At 38.8% G+C, this 21793-nt stretch overlaps 1 protein-coding gene and 2 gene segments (V, D, J or C); all 3 read right to left on the bottom strand.

Moving 5' to 3' along the window:
* Positions 1–511: 511 nt before the first annotated feature.
* On the bottom strand, positions 512–8542 carry LOC113154025 (C3a anaphylatoxin chemotactic receptor-like). Of its 5 annotated transcripts, none has more exons than XM_026348019.1 (4): positions 8448–8516; positions 3039–3091; positions 2683–2866; positions 512–2409 (listed from the first exon to the last, which is right to left on the bottom strand). In XM_026348019.1, the coding sequence occupies exons 3-4, from the start codon at positions 2857–2859 to the stop codon at positions 1516–1518; spliced, it is 1071 nt and encodes a 356-aa protein (XP_026203804.1). In that variant the 5' UTR covers positions 2860–2866; positions 3039–3091; positions 8448–8516; the 3' UTR covers positions 512–1515. The 5 variants fall into 5 exon arrangements, with proteins under 5 accessions (XP_026203804.1, XP_026203803.1, XP_026203802.1 ...); XM_026348018.1 differs by lacking the exon at positions 8448–8516 and adding an exon at positions 5127–5608; XM_026348017.1 differs by lacking the exon at positions 3039–3091 and having other exon boundaries at positions 8448–8542.
* Positions 8543–12357: 3815 nt separating this feature from the next.
* Positions 12358–15794, bottom strand: LOC113153616. The segment is given in 3 exon segments: positions 12358–12818; positions 13595–13707; positions 15784–15794. Coding segments are annotated over 3 exon segments (468 nt in total).
* Positions 15795–19610: 3816 nt separating this feature from the next.
* On the bottom strand, positions 19611–21223 carry LOC113153615. The segment is given in 3 exon segments: positions 19611–20057; positions 20838–20958; positions 21215–21223. Coding segments are annotated over 3 exon segments (474 nt in total).
* Between the last annotated feature and the right edge of the window lie 570 nt (positions 21224–21793).

Here is a 21793-nt window from a genome sequence, read left to right as displayed (position 1 = left end):
TAACATTATGGAAAAACACAGACCAATGATCTTTAAGATACAATACGTGACTTTGGTATTGGCAAAGCCTACAGTGAAGTCAGAGATTTGTGCTTTTAAAAGTAAAGTGGAGTGAGGCTCCTTCCTTCTACTAAAATAATTCAACATCTTCCCAATAGTAGGTTTTGCTGCTTCATATTTATTGTACTTTGATAATCGAATCTACTTTGAATCTAATATCTGAACAGCTGTGCAGCGCATGGAGGAGTGCAGCAGATGTGGAGATAGGGAGGCCTAGGCAGGGGTTGGCAGTGTTTCATGTTGGATTACACTGTTGGTAATGCTGGTTGTTAATGTGTGTGTGTGTGTGTGTGTGTGTGTGGGATCTTCTTGGTTAAATAAAGTTTGAATAAAATGTGTTTTATTCCACCACATCCTCAGCTTTGCTTAATATGTGGACATTACTTCTCACATGGCTGCAGAACTGTGCAATATATGAACACAATATCTAAGGATACTCAGAAAAGACTCCAACAGGTGACACTCGTTTTATTTTCTTGACACACCAACAATTAAGTGTCTTGCAAATTTTACTATATATCGATAAACCTTTAAAGAATTATACACTTACAATTAAAATTGTACATAAAACTGTAATTTACACTACTAATTTCCTACAACTTTTCCTACAACTGCGAGGTTAAATCCATGTCATTCAGTGCGTTACTGCAGGTATAAAACACAGCAGAGCAATATTGTTTATGTCAGAAAAATCAAAATATACATAAAAACCAAGGAACCTATTATTGGAAATGCATTGCGACTAATGTTCAGTTTCAATTCATCTAACCTTCAGTTTGACCTAGACACACGAGACAGAGTCATAACTAAAGTTATTACTGGCTTTCCTTTTATTAGTCTCACTTCTCTTTACCTTCCTTCCTATTCCTTAGTTCTTAGTTCCACTTTTCGTCTGCAGCTTTAATCACATACATAAAAACACAATTCAATAAAAAATCTGACCTGCAATCTGTAACATTAGTCAAATCAGGTTATTCACAGTAAAAAAGCTTGAATTTTAAGATAAATTTAGCCATATACAACAAATCATCTGTTCTGGTCAATGAAAGCATGAATACATTTCCCCAAAATGGAGTAAGTTTCTGAGAACTGAGACTAATTCTTATTGGCTGAAACAGAAACAGTTGTCTCAGTGTTTCACGTACCATGCCAGGTTTGGCTTGGTACGTGAGCCCACTCTACCCCAATGGTAAAGGGACATTACACATCACATTTTGCCAAAAATGTTAGTTTTAGTCATATTAATGCATCTGAGAGCAGATACATCTTTAAAGTCTCAAACCAATAGGAGAACAGTATGGAAGTAAAGGTTCGTGAAATTGTACTTTTTACTTAGTTTTACTCTGAGGGGACTAAAAAGATAAAGACTCTGTCATTTCACTGTGGCTTTAATGGATTAAAACATGACAAACTACATATATGGTACTTTAAAGCTTAAATACATGTTTAGAAAACTCAGAATTTAGCTACATTGACTTCTGTCTGACTCTTTCCTGCTCCCAGAGCAGTAATATTTCTTGACAGGCTACTCTCGTCCAAAGACCGTTCGTTGGACTGGGTTGTCTGTCCATCCACATCGTCCTCTAAAGCTCTCTTGTAAACCCCTGCCAGACTCTGTCTGAACCGCCCCCTCACATCCAGCCCCAAGCAGAAGTACAACAGGGGGTTTATACAGCTGTTAAAGTAGGCGATGCCTGTTGCAACAGGAGACCAGATCTTTACCACCTTGTTCTTGTTGTCCACCATCTTTACCAGCAGGAGGCAGTGGTAAGGCGCCCAGCACACAAAGAACGCAATAACTAATGATGCTAGTATACGTAGAGGCCGCGATTTTCCTGACAGGCGGGTGCGTCTGATTCCAATTCCAGCCAGGATGTAACAGATGAGGACGACCATGAATGGCAACATGAAGCCACACAGAAAGCGGATGGAGTAGAGAATCTCTTTACCGCTCCTATCCCCTGCCACTGCGTCCTTTGGATCAACCGAGCACTTACTCAGGTTGTTCTTTCCTGGATAGACCTGACGGTAGACAAAATAGGGAGTGCTGAAAGCTGCCGCAGTGATCCAAACACAGACAGCCACCACCCTCGCAGCCCACATTGTGCGGCGTCGTTTGGTGGCAATGGGCTGCCAGACACAGAGTGCTCGGTCCAAACTGATCACAGCTAGAAGAAAGACGGAGCAGAACATGTTGGCGTATTTGAAGAAGCCGTTGAACTTGCAGATGAAGATGCCAAAAGGCCAGTGGTCAAAGAAGAGCTTCTTAATGAGGGAGAAGACTCGTGTGAAGCAGAAGATCAAGTCTGCTATCGCCAGATTCACCAGCCACACATTGGTCACCTTCGGCTGAGGAGGTAGAAGATGAAAAAGAAGTAGAAAAGAGAGGAAACAAGAAAAAAGAATGAAAGGAGTAGAAAGGAAAAGAATATTAATTATTTTTAATTATATTAAATATTATCTATCGCCGTTTTTACATAATTAACTGTTTGCAAAAAAGCACAATAAAAGTAATGCATGCTATACTAGTGATTGGCAGTTTCTCTTTCAAACGTGCTCATAAAGAAAACTGTCAATAAACTACTTTGATGCAGAAGAATCTCAAAAACCCAGTGATTTCACCTTGAGCTTAAATCCAGCCACCCAGATCACCACAGAGTTCCCTGTGATGCCGAGCACGACAGTCAGTGAGTAGAGGACGATGGTGACGTATTCCATAATAGCGTCAATGTCCACTGTCGTCTGGTCATTCTTGGAGGACTTGAGGATGTGGACTGACAGAGAGTCATTTGGAGACATTGTGTGGCTTTAAAAGAGAGAACACAAACCATCATATTAGTTCTGAAAGACAATGAATTGAAATAAGCTGACAGAAGGTTTTTCTATGTTGGGAGACAGATTTTGTTGCAGAAGAGGGTGAAGGAAGAAAGACTGCTGAGAAAAAGAAAAAAGAGCGAGTGGTAACGCTTCTCTCTAACCAATCAGTTGTCTGTTCACGTAATCTTTAGGTATTGTCTCAAGTGCTTGAAACCTAAAAAAAGGAAATACCAAAATTACTACTTTGCATGATGGAAAACAAAACACAGCACAGTGAGTTGAGACAGTACCGCATGGTGGGAAAATAAGCTTCCAGTAACACGAATGGAGTAATAACATTCAAACGTTTATTTTGTCCATGTCCTACAGTAAAAACTAATTTCAGTGATACATTCAGTGTCATTCTGGTCTTAAAGGTGATGCATGGTTGAGTGAATAGACGAAGATGGTCTGGTCTGATGAATCATGATTTCTTTTACCACCTTTTAACACCTTGACGGTCAGGTGCATGTACATTGTTGGGTACACAATGTGTGCACATGTGCCTAGCCGTTTGCATTGGTGCATGGATGCACTATGGAAGAAAGGCAAGCTAGCAAAGGCAATGTGATGCTCTGCCACAGTGCACAAAATGTTCATGAATGGTTTGAGGAGCATGACAAAGAGGCCAAGATGTAGTCTGATGACATAAAATGGTCTTACAGGCAAAAGACATACAATAGAAAAAACATTGTGGTATTTTTACATCACTTTTACCCACAGCATGAACAAAATTCACACGTTCTTGTAGTTTTTGCTTTCATTTTCCACATGAATGCATGTCTGCTATTAACACAGGCTTGTTTATGTAACATTATATGAGTTACACACAACGAAATGAACTTACTGCACCATGTTTCCTTCCTATTTTAGAACAGCTGGCACACAGGTTCATGAATGCAGTGTGGCTTCGAGTTACTTCCTCCTTTACTTTCATGTAAAAAATATCCCAACCAAGAAGTCAGACTATGTTTTGACCTAAATATGACACAGAACGAAGCAACAACTAAAACCCAGACTGTTGTGATGAAGGAAAATAAGAATGGAGTCACAAGTGTTAAAAAAGAACAGTCTGTTAAACAACTAAAAGTTTCTGATCACAAGACTTAAGCTTCCAGTGACAGTCAGACATCGGACGACTGTATGAATGAATTTGTGTGTACTGCGTAAGGCATGATGGGGATGAGTCAGCTGTACAGAGCCGAGTCATTATCCATCAGTGTCTGAGAATGCGTCAAGGTTTCTGCATATGCATCTGTTTGTCTTGGCTTTTTTGACATTTCACACCATCTTGCTTCTTCTATGATGTTGCGTGTTACCTCTGTTGCAACTGAGGGACCTTTTGCATAACAGCTCACTAGTAGATAACCCATGCTGACAACCACACACCTTCACAGCTTAAGTGTGTTAACACAATCTATTGTCTTAGCCAACGATAAATATGGTAATAAATATTAGTTGTTGAGTTATTTGATCAGTTTCCAGTAGCTGTAAATCTATGTGCTGTGACTATAGATCTGTAAGAAATAACAGAGTCTGCAATTTATCACCTGCTCTGTCAACTTCATCTACTGATTAAGAGTGAGTGAGAGTGAGAATCCATTGCAGCCTCCAAATAAAAATAAAACCGCTTGTTATTTTCCTTTACCTGTAGGTCATAGTGCAGCTCTTTTCAGCCCCTCCCCATTCCTTTGTTCTACTTTCCCTCCATTTCCACCTGGCCTCGCTCACTCACCTGCTCATTAGGGAAATTATAAAAGCTTTCAGCCAACACATGATCACCTCCATGTGGTTTATCAAGTGTTGATTTGTGATTGCTTTGTTGCTTCTTGCTTTGTTTTCCCTGAACTAGGACGAGTTTACCTGTTCCGTCAAACCAGTAAGTCTATTCACGACTGAACTTTGTTTGCCTGCCAGAAGTTATTATTACCAGAGACTCGTGGTTGAAAAAATGTTGCTCACCTGTAAAATGCTACGCCACCCTCGAGCCTTTGTCTGTTTTCTTGTTTGTTGTCTAGCTCGCTTGCTGAAATCAAGTTATCCACCACAAACATCTGCTTTCTAGTTTGTTTGTCCATTAAAGTTAAGTGTAGTAGGTCTTTGGTTTCTATCCTGGTAGCTAGTTTAGCCAGATACTAGGCCTCAAGCCTCCCTTTCCTGTTGGCCGGTTGACTTCACCTGTTAGCTGATGGCCCTCTCATTGAACCTACCTGTACGCTGCCAGTGTTACCACAGCTCAGCCAAGTAGCTTCTTCAGTTTGAGGAAGGTTGGTTAGGAAACCTACATTTATCTTCCATGGTGGTTTCCTTTTCTCATCGGACATGAACAGACTTGCTAAGAAAACAAGTAAGGTGAGAAATGAAACCACACTGGAGGATAAGTTTGGGTTGCCTAACCAACTTTTTTCAAACTGAAGTAGCTTTTTGGAGGGGTAGTGAAACCGTTTTGATGAATTAAGACTTCTTCAGAAGTGTGTATTATAAATAAACTTTTCAGGTCTTTATTTAACAGTCCACAGAGCTGTGTTTCACTATTGGTTTTATTATGACTGTGACTTAATAGCGAAAAGCCTCCTTGCAACTTCACCTTGTGACTGTTTGTTAAAATAATGTAATTGAGAATTGATGCGTGTCATAATGTTATCTGAAAATCAAGAGAACATTGTGGCACACGTCTGTTTACACGAGTACTGTGTCGGTGTTCTGTGCAGACACAGTTGGTCTTGTGCTAATCTGATTAAACTGCTGCACAAGCTCAGCAGAATGGTACAGTGATAAGTGTTCATTTTCTATAGTCTGCTTTTTTTATGCAGCCATATCAGTAATGTGTGTTTTAAGATGAACAGTTTTGGTCATTATCTTGTTGGGTATAAAATTCATCACCCATATTCCTGCAAACCGGGCCATCCGAGGTTGTAAACAATCTAAACTGTAAATCTCAAACTGCGGAAACCACCAAAAACATGTGTAGGGTGGGTGATGTGGGGTCAACTAAGGAAAGTAGATTAAAGTCAAACCACGGCGTCGCTCTGCAGAATCTAACTTTTTAAAAAGTTTTTTTTTTTTTTTCACAAATTAGTGGGTTCACAAGACAAAGTAGTTCTTTAATTCATCAATTAGTATTAATGCATTGTGATTTTATGCCTCATACAACAAGCAAAGTTGTGGATTTAGTGTAAATTTTAGTTTATAGATGATTCCAATTGGACTTTTTTGCCACATGTCCTGAGATTTTCTCCAAGTGTTCATGAAGCTGTATGCATATAGTGAATATTCCAGTAAAATGTTCCCAGAAAGTGTATTTGTTTTCAGCCATATGTCCTGTTTGTTATCTAGACTGCAGCGTTACTGGGTTTTGAAACTGAAGCTCTTGGTCAAAGTTGTGTAGACCGTCATCGGAAATAGAAAACTTATGAGACACAAGGATTTCAGTTACTGTACTTCTAAACAAAACGTGACCTCCCTAACGCTTCGTGAGTGTGTTTGGTTTGGTTTGTCTGTTTGTCACTGTGTCTAGACTGAACGTTCTTACTTTATTACAACTGGGATGTTTAATGTTTTGTCCCTCTTCACATAAAATCGTATGCAGCTAATATAGCATCCAGTGAACAATACACTGGGAGAGTATAAATGTCATCTGCGGTCAGTGTGTTTCCACTGAATTGACTTTTGAAATGATAAACCACTCCCCAGTGCTCCCACTCAGACAGTTTTCGATCTGACCACACGGTAGTTGTGGACTTCGTTTGTTTGTTTGATTTGGCCTAGTCAAACTTTATGTTCACCCTGATGGTGAAGACATAAAAACACAACGTCCCAGTTTCATTTTTCTCAGGCCAAATTTATGCCCCCCCCCTTTCTTCTTTATTTCCTGTTTGGTTATGCAGCACTGTCTAAGAGAAGCACAAAGCCGCCACAGATTTGTGCACTAGTGTTCTCCACAAGGCAGTGGTGGGTTCTTGTACTGAGACATATGACTTGCCTGGCACTAAGCCACAACAAAGTGAGGTTTTAGCAACCATTTCTTCAAATTGGTGTATATGCACTATATGTGAAGTAAGTGTAAAACAAGGGCCACTGCATGTCAAGCTTAAAGACTTCAGACTGTAACTCAGCTGCCATGTTGTTTTAGGGACTCTGCATTGCTCAGTGCTTTTATTTGTGTGAAGACAGGAAGTTTATCCACCATACAAATCATGATAAGTTGCTGAATTTACCACCAATTCGTTAAAAATGCCTGAAATGTACAGTTTTTATGATGGGACAATTAAAAATTTTGGAAAAAAAAAACGACTTGGAGATTGTGACATGTAGTTTAATGTAGAAGATGAACTCGGCCAACAAAGTTACCAATATTTTTTTTTTTTTTTGCTGTTTTGGTCTGTGGGTGTGAAATGTGCAGTTATATAACTTTTTTTTTTTACATTTTAAAGTAACATAGGGAGGCTCTGTATTAACTCTACTTACATTCATAGCTCATAGAATCAACTTTCAGAAGGATTACTTATTTTGACATTTAATAAGGGTAAAATATAGTGAAATGTTTCTCCCTGTTGCTTGGATTTGATATTTCCAGCAGTAAAGATTTGTTTGAATTGGTCATAAAAAAGCACAACACTTGTTGTGTGGTGGACACACTTCACAACTCGCAATACTGCATCCGAGGTGAATTCTTGTTTGGCCAAAGATGCCCGGTGCACCAGGCACATTGAGGGGAAGTACATATCCACAGCACACAATGAAAAACCTTTTTCATTTATAAACGGTTCACCACAGCCTGCTGCGTCAGACTCGACCACAAAACCTCCAGCTGTTCTGTGATCTATGCAGCTACACTCTAATGGAAGCTTATCTGATTAAACCCTGCAATGACTAAACCTTGAACTGCTGCAAGACAGTTACAATATGTTAAAGTTAAACAACAAGGAAAACGGCTGCTCGGTGGAAATGTTGAATGTACTGTAACTGTAGACCAGTAAAGATTTAATCTACTCAACCTTCACAGCATCAACCCAGCCATAGGTTATGTATCAAGTAGCTTGCAGCTTTTGCAGAAACAAAGGTTTCCACTGTTTGAACCTGCTGTATTGAAGTGGAAAAATTCAATATCACAGCAGATGTTTGTGGTTTGGAGTTCTGATTTTAACAGGGAATGAGCTTAACCAGTGTTACCAGCTATGTAGCTTATCCCTGCAAAATGCTGAACATCTCTGCAAAGCATTCACTGGCAACATATTCAAGTTGTTTTCCTCCAACAGCCTCTTGTAACTAATGCAAGATTAAACATTTTACACAGTAAAAAAATCATATGTTGCACGTTGTTTCCACTCTAGTGCTCACAGTGTGGCCAAAATTAAAACTACAGTAATATAGCAAATGTAAAACATTAGATTATCACTAAAAACAGAAACCAGAGTGTCTTTACTCAGTTAACTGATGTTAGGTTTAAACAAACAGCACAGCTGTTTTCGGTATTAGATGGCAGAAAAATCGAGCACTAATCGGATTCGGAAAACATCCAGGTCCCTTACCTGTAGACGTTCAATATGAGCACTGAGTTTAGCTGATTCAGTCTCAGTGGTCAGATGCATAAGTGAAGATGGATCCTCATGAGTCTCTCTCTCTCTCTCTCTCTCTCTCTCTCTCTCTCTGTGTGTGTGTTCATGCAACTCTCTCTCTCTCTCTCTTTCTGTGTGTGTGTTCATGCAAAAGGAAGTTCTGTCACTGTTGCTTCAAGTGATTTTAGTGCCAGAAGCTGTTTGTGTGTCCTCTTTCACACTCACTGTCTCACATACACATTAGTGGTGCAATAGTTGTGTCAGCACACTTTCACCGACACTAGTGGCCACTTAGCGTAACCCTATCCATCACAGCTAAATGTCTAACCCCCAACTCAAATCTAATGCTGACCTTAACTGAGTCCTAACCTACACAGCCCTTTGAAGTTATGACAAAAATTACAAAAAGACCACAGTGAAAATGAGTCCACTGTCCACAGAAGGTACTCGGTACATTAAATAATTTGTAGACAGTGGAAACAAGAAAAGCTCTTAAAAAGTGTAAAACTGATGTATTAACAACATTTACACTTCTTAGTCTTGGAGATCTCCAACATATTTAAAAACTTTGGAACGTGATGGTGCAGCATAAAATAGCCACTTGTGATTGTGCATTCCTTAACCCACTGATCCAGTATTTACTTCCGCTGTGGGCCCTGGAGATTGGAGGCTTGAACTGGTTCTGTTCTGCGGGTGTAGACACTCCTCCAGAGAGCGAGTGTCACATAGTACAGGACATGAGTCCTGCTCAGTCCATGAAATGTAACATTCATTTAGGGGTTTTGCACATGTACATCTTATTAAAGCTGATTTTTAAGGCATGGCAAACAAGATAGACCACAGATCAGCTGTGTTTACACAGGGAGGAATGCAAGCAACACACATGCAGACTATTCCTGTTTTCTGTCATGCATGTCTGACTGCTTCTCTTTTTCACAATCTCACTCTGTCTCCTTGTGACCCACACACACAACACATGACTGATGCAAGTTGATCAGTTTAGATTATCACTTTGCTCGGACAGTTGGATTCTATCAAAGAGTCAACAACCTTGACTTTGCTTCGCAGAACTTGTCCAAATAACAGAATGAGTTTATAAAAACGGTGTCATCTGTTTGAGAGCTTCACAGACTTCCACCAAACACACAAGTGGTTTCAAAGTAAATGTGATTTAAACTGAAGTTCGTTAGTATTTACATTTTGTTGTTGTTGAAGTAGTTTGCTGATGTTTCCTGTAAACAGGGTCCTTTTTTTAGCTCATAAGTGTCTCATTTTTACAAAGAAAATAAAAGGCCGTCCTGTGAAGTCAAAGGTCAAAAAACAAACATTTTTCACCCTATAAATATTCTCTTCATTAATGCAGCCGTGCGAGTCAAACAGACGCACGCTGTAATGAAAACCTCACTTAGTTTAAATGACTGCATATGTCTGACGGTGAATTACTGCTCACTTCTCCTGTCCAGGCTTTTCTTCTTCTTCTTTTTCTGTAAAATGCTCCCATGTGCAGCCAGTTCCTCCTTTCTCTGCCCCCACAGTCAGTTGGGTCACTCTGAAGTGGGCTCATGACCTCCTGATGATGTAAAAGGTCGCAACAGATTTCATCACAAAGTCTTCCATTTCTTTTAAACAGACTTTAGTAAAATGGTACTTTTGTCCATTGACAGTTTGAGTTTCCACACCTGGAGGCTGCAGTTTGTGCTGCTATGGAACTGTATTGTATTGATATACGTAACTGGGTGGACAAAATAACACCTGAAAAGGGACCTCTATCTGCTAGCACATCTTTGTAAATGATTCATACAGTCTCTTCAAAACGCTCAAATGATTTGAACCAAAACTGCACATTATCACCTTCATGAATGATTTAGTGAAGGACAGTTGCTTCAGATTTTGGTTTAGGTGTTCGCTAATAAAGAACTGCCAACTGAGAGTGTGTGGTTATAGTTAAGGTTAGGAATGTCCATTTTTAAGCTAATCAATTGAAATCGGTATAATCATGAAGAAAATGTGACAAAATCTGTGTTTGTGTTTCATCTGATTCTCCTTCTTATGCTGCCCTCTGGTGGCTCAGTGAGGTTGTTTCATTGTGTTTATTTATTTTTCCTTATTTCAGGTTCTATGACTTGATGTGAAAACCTTCACCTAAAATCCAAATTGTAAATAGCAGTATAGGAAACTACAGTCTGGACTCTGGTGAGTATAAATACAGCTGATTTCTAAAGATTATGTTGCACAGGTAGAGATGATGCCCACATAAACAAGAATCATCCCTTTGTTCCTTTAGTTTTTAGATTAAATTAATTGGATAACACAAAGTGTCATTTAGCAGCAATTAGTGTGATAACTGGTTCAGCATGTAAAGTATTCAGTGATTAGGTTTGTATTTTTTCCATTTGCTAGGAAACACTTAAATAAGCGTGATCTTCGTCACTTTATTAGCCCAACATATGCAAAAAATGCCACCTCTCTGATGCTGTTTGTGAAAGTTATCATAAAACCACCACCGACTTGCGGTGTACGAGTGCCATGTTTCTTTAAAAAATATCGTTTTGAATTTTAGACTTGTCCTTGACTTGCTGTTGCTCCTACATTTTATTTATTTAAAATGGAGCCATGTGCCAGGCGTCTCTTGCGAGGTTGACCAGTGAGAATCATCAACCCCAAATCTTCTTGTTTCTGCCCTTTATTAGTAGTGTTATTATTGGTTAGAGCCATGATGATCACATCGAACGTTGTTCTTTTCTGCCGATTTTAGGTGGGAGTTTAGCCATTTTAAATCCTTTACTTTAGATGCAGAAACCTTTAGTAGGTCTGACAGTTATCAAGTGATTTTGATCAGACTTGTGAGGCAGTCGCCCATGTTTTCTGTCTTGGCCTGTCCAACTGGTCAGAGTTTTCTTTTGGAGACCTCCCACTCTGCATCCTCAGCCCCTTAGATTTTTTTTTTTCCAGAATGTAGGAAGTATCCTTCAGTTCATTCAGAAAGGCCTGTGTGGCCCCTCATTTCCATGGAATCCTTGTTATTCCAAGCAATGCATCAGCGAGATTATGAGACGAGAAGTTGAGTTTTTCATCAGTTCATTTCAGCAGGTCAAAAAGACAAGGGTGGTGACTCAGCTGGTTAATTTCACATACAGGACAGTTTTCAGTCAGATGCCCACCCACCAAAATGTGACACCTTCTCTTTAATGTATAGAAAAGCAGAACTCCTCAAACTGCCAGGCTCATCACAAGGTGACGCAAGATCGGGAAATGCAGCCCGCGGGGGGGGGGGCTGTGAAACTGCAACCACATAGACACATACTGTATACTGTGTTTTTCTGCTTCACCAGACACTGACTCGCACATTGTTTCACTTTAAGAAATATTTCACGGCAGCAGAGAAAAGCTGACAGTGCAATCTGACCTGAAATTTTACAGCTACCCTGTAAATAAAGCTTTATGACCAAAAACATCTCAAATCTCTACTGTATATGTCACTGGAAGCTACTGCAGAGAAGAATACAGTTCACTGAGGACACACACACACACACACACACACACACACACACCTTCATCAAATGCATTTAACATTTCACAAATCTTTCCTTTTTAGTCACATCTCTTAAATATTAGGTGTATTTTTAAAATGTCAGCCTATTTTATCTAAAATGAAAAAGAACTCAAAATTAGTTGGAATCAGTCACAAATATGACCTGTGGAAAAAATCTGTTCTACTTGGTTAAAAATCAAGTCATTTTTCAGATGTCTATAAACATTTGATGTCTAACAGATGGAGCCTGGTCTGAATAATACTACAGCATCATGTTTTTAATGAAGAAATATTTAAAACATATGTTTGAAGGATTTATTTTATTATCTGAAGATCATAACAGAGTTATTCTCAGCAGGAAAAGATCCGTTTTGAAATGTTTTATTCTGAAAATGCAGAGTGTGTTGCAGAGTACAGATGGAGAGACAGAGCAGAGGAAAACCAGAACCAGAATACGAGTGAGACAGGTCAGAACTGGGGACACAGGTCTCTCTTCAGTGTCTCTGTGACCGGAGTGTGAGACCCCTGGGAGGCCTCACAGGTCACAGACTTCACCTTCCACCACTGGTCTGCAGGGATCCTCAGGGTGCTGCTCCAGCTGTAGCGTCCGTCCTTCTCCAGCACCCCGAGACTCCTGATCTCCTCCCAGCTGCTGCTGCCGCTGATGCTGCTGCTGCTGCTGCCGTCCACCTTCCAGGACAGAGTCCAGTCTGAGGGGAGCCCCTTGTTGGCCAGACACATGAGCGTGGCCTTCCCCTTCACCAGATCCTCACTGGAGGGGGGCAGCACCGTCAGGATGGGACGAGCATCACCTACAGTAGGAGACACCAATCAGCTTAGAGGACATAGAGCACTCAGCTGTCCATCAAACAGCAGATACTTGGACACCTTTACTGTGTGACAGTTGATTTTCTCCTTTAAGGAGTTTCTGTCAGATGGTTTTTCTGCTCCACCAGTCACTGACTCACACATTGTTTCACTTCCTGTAAGAAACCTCTCATGGAAATCAGCACAGAGACAAACATCACACAGTTTAACATCAAACTGCACCTGAGATAAAGGTTTTAAACTGAAATACTCTAAACTTTGAAATCATTTCAACAATATTTCAGACCAGGATTTAAATCTAAATGATGATTTGATGGTTGTCCGTTACTTTTCTAGTTTCCTCTTTATATTTTAAACTAGTTCAAACTAAATTTCAGACAAAATATGACAAAAACAAATCAGCACTTGTGTCCATTCAGAAATGTTCTTATTTATCCTCATTCTTCTCATTTTTACTACTGACTTTAATTTGAATTCATCGTAACAACAGTTACAGTGTGGTAGGAAAATAAAAAACTAACCTAAAAACTAAAAACTAACTCTTTTTAACACTTTGATTAAATTAAATTTAAAATTAAAAGTTTTAACATGTCAGGATTTTGTAAAGAAATGTAAAGAGTTCAACAGACAAACATAAACATGAATACTTTAACATGAGTGTAGTATAAAAACAACAGTACTTTATCTGCTGAAAACTTTAAAAACTACATTTAAAACATAACTTTACAATATTTAATTTAGTATTTGTGCAGAAACTTACTTCCAACATCCAGTCTGGTTCCTCCACCGAACGTGTACCACAGTGAAACAAAGTCACTGAGTCGTCGTACAAAAACCTGTAAAAAAGACTGTAGAGAGACACGGCTCTCTGACTCTGAAACAAACAAACTCAACAAAAAATGTTAATTTATTTTTTCAGTAAAGGAGAAACATCATATACACATGAAAATATTTACACTAACTTTAATTATCCAGAATGTAGACTGTTTAATTTAAAATTAAAGAAAATATATGTTGTCTGTATAAAATACAACAATAAAAAAAAAAAAAGACAAAGACAATATTTCTAGAAATAAAATGCATAAATCATGATGGAAAGTCCCTGATTAATATTCTAAAAGCATTAAATCGTCCATTGATGAACATCATCATGATCATTGTATTGATCCAAGTCCCTGTTGGAGTGGGTCAGAACATTTCCATAGAGCCACTTTGCATCAGCAGCACCATGCTCCAGTGCTCTGGGAGAGTTTATAGTCCTGAGACTTGAACCCTGGATGACTGACAGCTGTCCTTCATGACAACAGAAGACACAGAAATCCTCCTCATCCAAAACATGACTCTGATCTCCGTCCTCATCTGGACTCTCCTCTGCTGCTGCTTCACAGGTAAAGTCCAGAGAATCCAACTCCTCTCCTCTATCAACATGTGTCCCTCTGAAATGAAGCCCACAAAACCATGATGCTGCTGCTTTATGTTGTTGTCTCTGTATCCTCAGAGTCCAGAGGTCAGGTCACAGTGACTCAGCCTGGAGCAGTGAGAACTGATCTGGGAGGAACCGTCAACATCAGATGTAGAGTCAGTCAGGATGTTTATGTTTATAACAACAAACACTGTTTAGCCTGGTACCAACAGAAAGATGGAGAAACTCCTAAACTCCTCATTAACTTTGCTGCCACACGACAATCAGGGATTCCAGGTCATTTTTCAGGCAGTGGATCAAACTCTGACTTCACTCTGACCATCAGTGAAGTCCAGACTGAAGATGCAGCAGTTTATTACTGTCAGAGTTTTCATAGCATCAACAGTCAAGCTGTGTTCACACAGTGAAAAGTGGTCGTACAAAAACCTCCCTCAGTCAGACTGAACAGAAACTGAACTGACTGCTGCAGCTGGAAGCTACTGATACAGTTCACTGAGGACACACACACACACACACACACACACACACACACACACACACACACACACACACACACACACACACACACACACACACACACACAGAGTACTGTACAAACCCAATTTCATCTATAGCATTGAAGATTACATTATTGTTACTTCAGTGTTTATGGTTTTAGACCTTGCAAAATACACTTGTATACAGAATTTTATAATAAATGAAAAATAAAACAATTCCTGGCAGCTGTCCAACCACAATTTTCCCAAGGGGATCAATTATATCATTAATATTAATGGACGAAACTGGGAAGAGAGTGTTCACCTTAGAAAATATGGAACTATGAGGCCTTTAAGACATGTTTTTGTATTAACTGGAGACATTTAAGCAGTCATTGGGACATCCTATTAATAGTGAATTACAATAGTCCAGTGTAAGTAGTTAGTAGTAGGACTAGTTTTTTAGCATCACGTTGAAACAGGATGCACCTAATTTTAGCAATATTCTTCAAATGCAAAAAGGCAGTTCTAGAGATTGTTCTTATATGCGTGAAGTAAAGGAGACATCCTGGTCAAAGATATCTCCGAGATTCCACACAGTATTACTTGAGGCCAGTACTATGTCATTTACAGTAACAATATGATAAGACATCTTGTCTCTGAGGTTTTTAGGACCAAACAAAATAACCTCTGTCTTGTCTGCATTAAGGAGTAAAGAATTAGAGGAACTAGAGTAAAAAGAATCGGTCCAAGCACAGAACCCTGTGGAAATCCAGAACTAACTTTTGTGTGCATGTAAAAAAACTCATCATTATTGTGTAAAAACTGGAATCTATGTGATAAGATTTTAACCAGCCCAGTGCTGTTGCTTTAGCCCCTATGACATGTTCCAGTCTGTGTAATAAAATGTTGTGATCTATAGTGTCAAATGCAGCACTTAGATCTAACAAAACGATTATAGAGAGAGAGTGTAGTCCATTATCTAATGCTAATAGAAGATTGTTAGTGCTGTATCTGTACTATGATGTTCTCTAAATCTGGAAATCTTACAAGTTCTTCATGTGTATGTGGTCACATAATTGGGTTGAAACTACCTTTTCAAGAATTTTAGAGATAAAAAAACAAATGGGATATTGATCTAGTCCAGAGTAGGCTTTTTGAGTAGAGGTTTGACTAAAGAAACCTTAAATACCCATGGTACATAGTCTGTTAGTAGAGATAGACTGATCTGATCTGATATGAACGTGCTGATCAAAGGTCAGTCATCTTTGAGCAGTCTAGTTGGGATGGGGTCTAAGAGACATGATGTCTTACAAGTGAATCTAGAGCTGTTGTACATATGAGTCCTTCTATGTTGTTTGCAGAAAAGATCTGATCTATTTTTATCTAATAGTTATGATTTTATTAGGAAAGAAATTCATAAAGTCATTGCTGCTGAGGTTTAAGGGGATATTCGACAGAGCTATGACTCTATGTCAACCTTGCTGTAATGCTGAAAAGAAACCTGATGTTGTTCTTTTTTGGCTCTATTAATGAGGAGTAATATGTGGTTCTAGCTTTACGGAGGGCTTTGTTTAATATATTATTAAACTACCTTTCCAGACTAGGCAATATTCATCTGAATTAGTGGAACGCCACCTCCTTACCAGCTTACGTGATGTCTGTTATATTTGAGAAATGTACCATGGAGCTAACTTCCTCTGATTCACTAGCTTCTTTTTCAGAAGGGCAACAATACTGAGTATTATTCAGAGTGAGGCTGCAGTATTATAAATAACATGGTCGACTTGTGCTGGAGTAAAGTTTGGCTGACTGCCCTCTGTGTTGGTACATGGCTCTGAAATAAAAGATGGAATCAGTTCATTAAATTTGTCACATAAACATCTACTGTAGTGAAATATTTTCTTAGGTAAAGTAAAGTTTAGTACAGTAAATTCAAATGTTATTAAATGTGGTCAGATAAAAGGGGGTTCTGGGGATAAACTATTAAATGATCAATTTCAACACTATATATATATATATATATATACTTTTTTTTCTTTTTAAACATATAAAATAACTTCCTTCCACATAATGACTTACTGTTGGAGTGGGTCAGAACATTTCCATAGAGCCACTTTGCATCAGCAGCACCATGCTCCAGTGCTCTGGGAGAGTTTATAGTCCTGAGACTTGAACCCTGGATGACTGACAGCTGTCCTTCATGACAACAGAAGACACGGAAATCCTCCTCATCCAAAACATGACTCTGATCTCCGTCCTCATCTGGACTCTCCTCTGCTGCTGCTTCACAGGTAAAGTCCAGAGAATCCAACTCCTCTCCTCTATCAACATGTGTCCCTCTGAAATGAAGCCCACAAAACCATGATGCTGCTGCTTTATGTTGTTGTCTCTGTATCCTCAGAGTCCAGAGGTCAGGTCACAGTGACTCAGTCTGAAGCAGTGAGAACTGATCTGGGAGGAACCGTCAACATCAGATGTAGAACCAGTCAGAATGTTCATGTTTGGAGCAACTATCATCTTTTAGCCTGGTACCAACAGAAAGATGGAGAAACTCCTAAACTCCTCATTTACCATGCTGCCACTCGACAATCAGGGATTCCAGGTCATTTTTCAGGCAGTGGATCAAACTCTGACTTCACTCTGACCATCAGTGGAGTCCAGACTGAAGATGCAGCAGTTTATTACTGTCAGAGTTATCATTACATCAACAGTCAGCATGTGTTCACACAGTGAAAAGTGGTTGTACAAAAACCTCCCTCAGTCAGACTGAACAGAAACTGAACTGACTGCTGCAGCTGGAAGCTACTGATACAGTTCACTGAGGACACACACACACACACACACACACAAACAGTGTTTGAAGTTTAAGACCTTACAAAACATACAAAACATAGCTGTCCAACCACAATTTCCCCAAGGGAATCAATAAAGTATACGATCATAAGATCATGGTGGGCGGCCAGCTGCCTCGACTGGTTGTCATGAGTGGAAAGAGGAGAGAAAAAAAACAGCTGACAACAAAAAATAACAAGAAGCAGCAAAAACACTGGGCACGCTGGTAGGACAAGTAACTGGACTCTGGAGATATGCAGTTCTATGGCTGGGGTTACCTGCAGAAAGGTATAGAGAGGAGGGAGCACATCTACGAGAGAGAGAAAACACACACTTAATGACATGCAATGGTAGCATTTAAATAGATAGAGGAAAGGAGAAAGGAGAGGAGCTCAGTGGAAGACTCATCATTAATGTGCACAAACTGGAATCTATCTGATAAATAGAATTTAAACCAACCTGGTTTTCAATGACATGTTCCAGTCTATGTAATACAATGTTGTGATTGTGTTGATGATCTATAGTGTTGAATGCAGCACTAATATGTTAATTGATGAGTATAGAGATATTCGTTGGCTGTCACTGAGAGAAGATCTTTAGTGACCTATGCCAGTGCTGTTTCTGTACTATGATGAACTCTAAATCCTGACTGTAAATATTCATACAGGTTATTCTTGCACAGGTGCTCACATAATTGCTTCAAAACTACTTTTTGAAAAAGGGCAGATTGGATATTAGTTTCTAATTTTCTAAAACACCTGAGTCCAGAGTGGGCTTTTTTGAGTAGAGGTTTGACTACAGCAACCTTAAAAGCCTGTAGTACGTAGCCTGTTAGTAAAGATAGGTCTGATCTCAAATGGACATGCTGATCAATGGTAACACAGCTTTGAGCAGTCTAGTCGGTATGGGGTCTGAGAGACATGTTGATGGTTTAGATGAATTAGTTGAAATTAACTCAGCATGATCTATGGGGAAGAAGCAGTCTAAGTACCAGTGAGGTCTGACAGATGAATATGGAGCTGTTGTGCATGCAAATCCATACATGCCAGTTACAGGGAAGATCTGATCATTTTTTTCTCTATTAGTTAAGTTTTATTTCTAAAGAAATGAAGTCATTATTACTAAGAGATAAGGGAATACTAGGCTCAGCAGAGCCAAGTCTCTTTGTTAGCGTGGCTAAATGCTGAAAAGAAGCCTGGAGTTGTTCTTATTGAATTAATAATATGTAGTTCTAGCATTACCAAGAGATGTTTTTAATAAATTGTTAAACTGTCTTTGCAGGTTGGGCAAGATTCATCTAAATTACTACAACGCCACCTCCTTTCCATCTTACGTGATGTCTGCTTTAAGCTACGGATTTGTGAATTTTACCATAGAGATGTCTTTCTCTGATCAACTGCTTTGTTTTTAGAGGGGCAACAGTATTGAGTATTGTTCAGAGTGAGGCGGCAGTATTATCTACAAGTGAAAAAACTTTATAAAGGTAGTTTTAACTACCAAAACATTTGCTATTACACAACTCTGACCTGCAACTTAAAAATCGAAACTAATACATAGAGATGTACAGTAAACATATTATTAAATTTAATTACCGGCAGAAAACAATTCACCTGAGAATGTTTTGATACAAAAGCAGAAAGTTTTTGTTCCAACATAAATAATAAGTTCTTGAATTTTAGCTTGAAAACCTTCTGAAAACTCATTTTACCACTCAGAATTGTTACTACAAGAATTTATCAGTTATATATAGTCAGTTTATTGGTTCTTTGGGATGTAAATTAAAATACCTGCAGATAATATTTTATTATTATTTCTTGTTTCTTTTTCAGTGAGTAGGTCTGATAGGAGTTGAGCGCTGAGCAATAACAATTTCAGATGTCTTAAAATATTTGATGTCTAACAAATGGAGCCTGGTCTAGATTATACTACAGCATCATGTACTTAATTGTAGAATTTGAACCGAAAACCAGTTGAAATAAATATTTGAAGGATTTATTTTATTATCTGAAGATCATAACAGAGTTATTCTCAGCAGGAAAAGATCCGTTTTGAAATGTTTTATTCTGAAAATGCAGAGTGTGTTGCAGAGTACAGATGGAGAGACATAGCAGAGGAAAACCAGAACCAGAATACGAGTGAGACAGGTCAGAACTGGGGACACAGGTCTCTCTTCAGTGTCTCTGTGACCGGAGTGTGAGACCCCTGGGAGGCCTCACAGGTCACAGAGTTCACCTTGGTCCACTGGTCTGCAGGGATCCTCAGGGTGCTGCTCCAGCTGTAGCGTCCGTCCTTCTCCAGCACCCCGAGACTCCTGATCTCCTCCCAGCTGCTGCTGCCGCTGATGCTGCTGCTGCTGCTGCCGTCCACCTTCCAGGACAGAGTCCAGTCTGAGGGGAGCCCCTTGTTGGCCAGACACATGAGCGTGGCCTTCCCCTTCACCAGATCCTCACTGGAGGGGGGCAGCACCGTCAGGGTGGGACGAGCATCACCTACAGTAGGAGACACCAATCAGCTTAGAGGACACAGAGCACTCAGCTGTCCATCAAACAGCAGATACTTGGACACCTTTACTGTGTGACAGTTGATTTTCTCCTTTAAGGAGTTTCTGTCAGACGTTTTTTCTGCTCCACCAGTCACTGACTCACACATTGTTTCATTTCCTGTAAGAAACCTCTCATGGAAATCAGCACAGAGACAAACATCACACAGTTTAACATCAAACTGCACCTGAGATAAAGGTTTTAAACTGAAATACTCTAAACTTTAAACAAGTTTAAAATATAAAGAGGAAACTAGAAAATTAAATGACAACCATCAAATCATTATTTTGATTTAAATCCTGATCTGACAAATTGTTCAAATGATTTCAAAATAAATTTCAGACAAAATATGACAAAAACAAATCAGCCCTTGTTTCCATTTAGAAATGTTCTTATTTATCCTCATTCTGCTCATTTTCACTACAGACTTTAATTTGAATTCATCGTAACAACAATAACAGTGTGGTAGGAAAATAAAAAAGTAACCTAAAAACTAAAAACAAACCCTTTTTAACACTTTGATTAAATTAAATTTAAAATAAAAATTTTAACATGTCAGGATTGTGTAAAGAAACGTGTAGCAAAGAGTTTAACAGACAAACATAAACATGAACACTTTAACATGAGTGTAAGATAAAAACAACAGCACTTTATCTGCTGAACACTTTAAAAACTACATTTAAAACATAACTTTACAATATTTAATTTAGTATTTGTGCAGAAACTTACTTCCAACATCCAGTCTGGTTCCTCCACCGAACGTGTACCACAGTGAAACAAAGTCACTGAGTCGTCGTACAAAAACCTCTGACTGCAGAGAGACACGGCTCTCTGACTCTGTCAGACTGAACTAAACCAGCAAACTGACCAGATTCAATTTTACTATAAAAGCTACAAATAATTAGTAATTGCTGCAACTTAATTAAATTTTTAATCATAATAACATTTTAAAATTCTGTTGCTAAAGCAGACATAAGATTTGTAGCACAAACTATCTCAAGAGAAACTAAATTAATGGTGAAAAAGTACTTTTTCTGAGACATTGAACATAAAAGAACTAAAAAGAAAACATAGTTCTCAAAAGATTTTTAAAACAGTTCACTTACTTCCAACATCCAGTCTGGTTCCGCCACCAAAAGTCCACCACAGTGATACAAACTGGTTGAGTCGTCGTACAAAAACCTCTGACTGTAGAGAGACACGGCTCTCTGACTCTGAAACAAACAAACTCAACTAAAACTGTTACTTTATTTTTTCAGTAAAGGAGAAACATCATATACACATGAAAATATTTACACTAACTTTAATTATCCAGAATGTAGACTGTTTAATTTAAAATTAAAAATATATTGTCTGTATAAAATACAAAGAAAAAAAAAGACATTATGACAATAACAATATTTTTAGAAATAAAATGATAAAATGCATAAATCATGATGGAAAGTCCCTGATTAATATTCCAAAAACATTAAATCCTCCATTGATAAAGATCATCATGATCATATTGATCCAAGTTCCTGTTGGAGTGGGTCAGAGCATTTCCATAGAGCCACTTTGCATCAGCAGCACCATGCTCCAGTGCTCTGGGAGAGTTTATAGTCCTGAGACTTGAGCACTGTCAACTTGGATTCAAAGATGAACTGATTAGATTTTGGTGACCAAAGGTCAAAGGACCTCGTGTATGT

Source organism: Anabas testudineus, chromosome 11 (assembly GCF_900324465.2).
Source record: "Anabas testudineus chromosome 11, fAnaTes1.2, whole genome shotgun sequence".
Classification (NCBI taxonomy): domain Eukaryota; kingdom Metazoa; phylum Chordata; class Actinopteri; order Anabantiformes; family Anabantidae; genus Anabas; species Anabas testudineus.
This window is presented reverse-complemented; position numbering and strand designations above follow the sequence as displayed.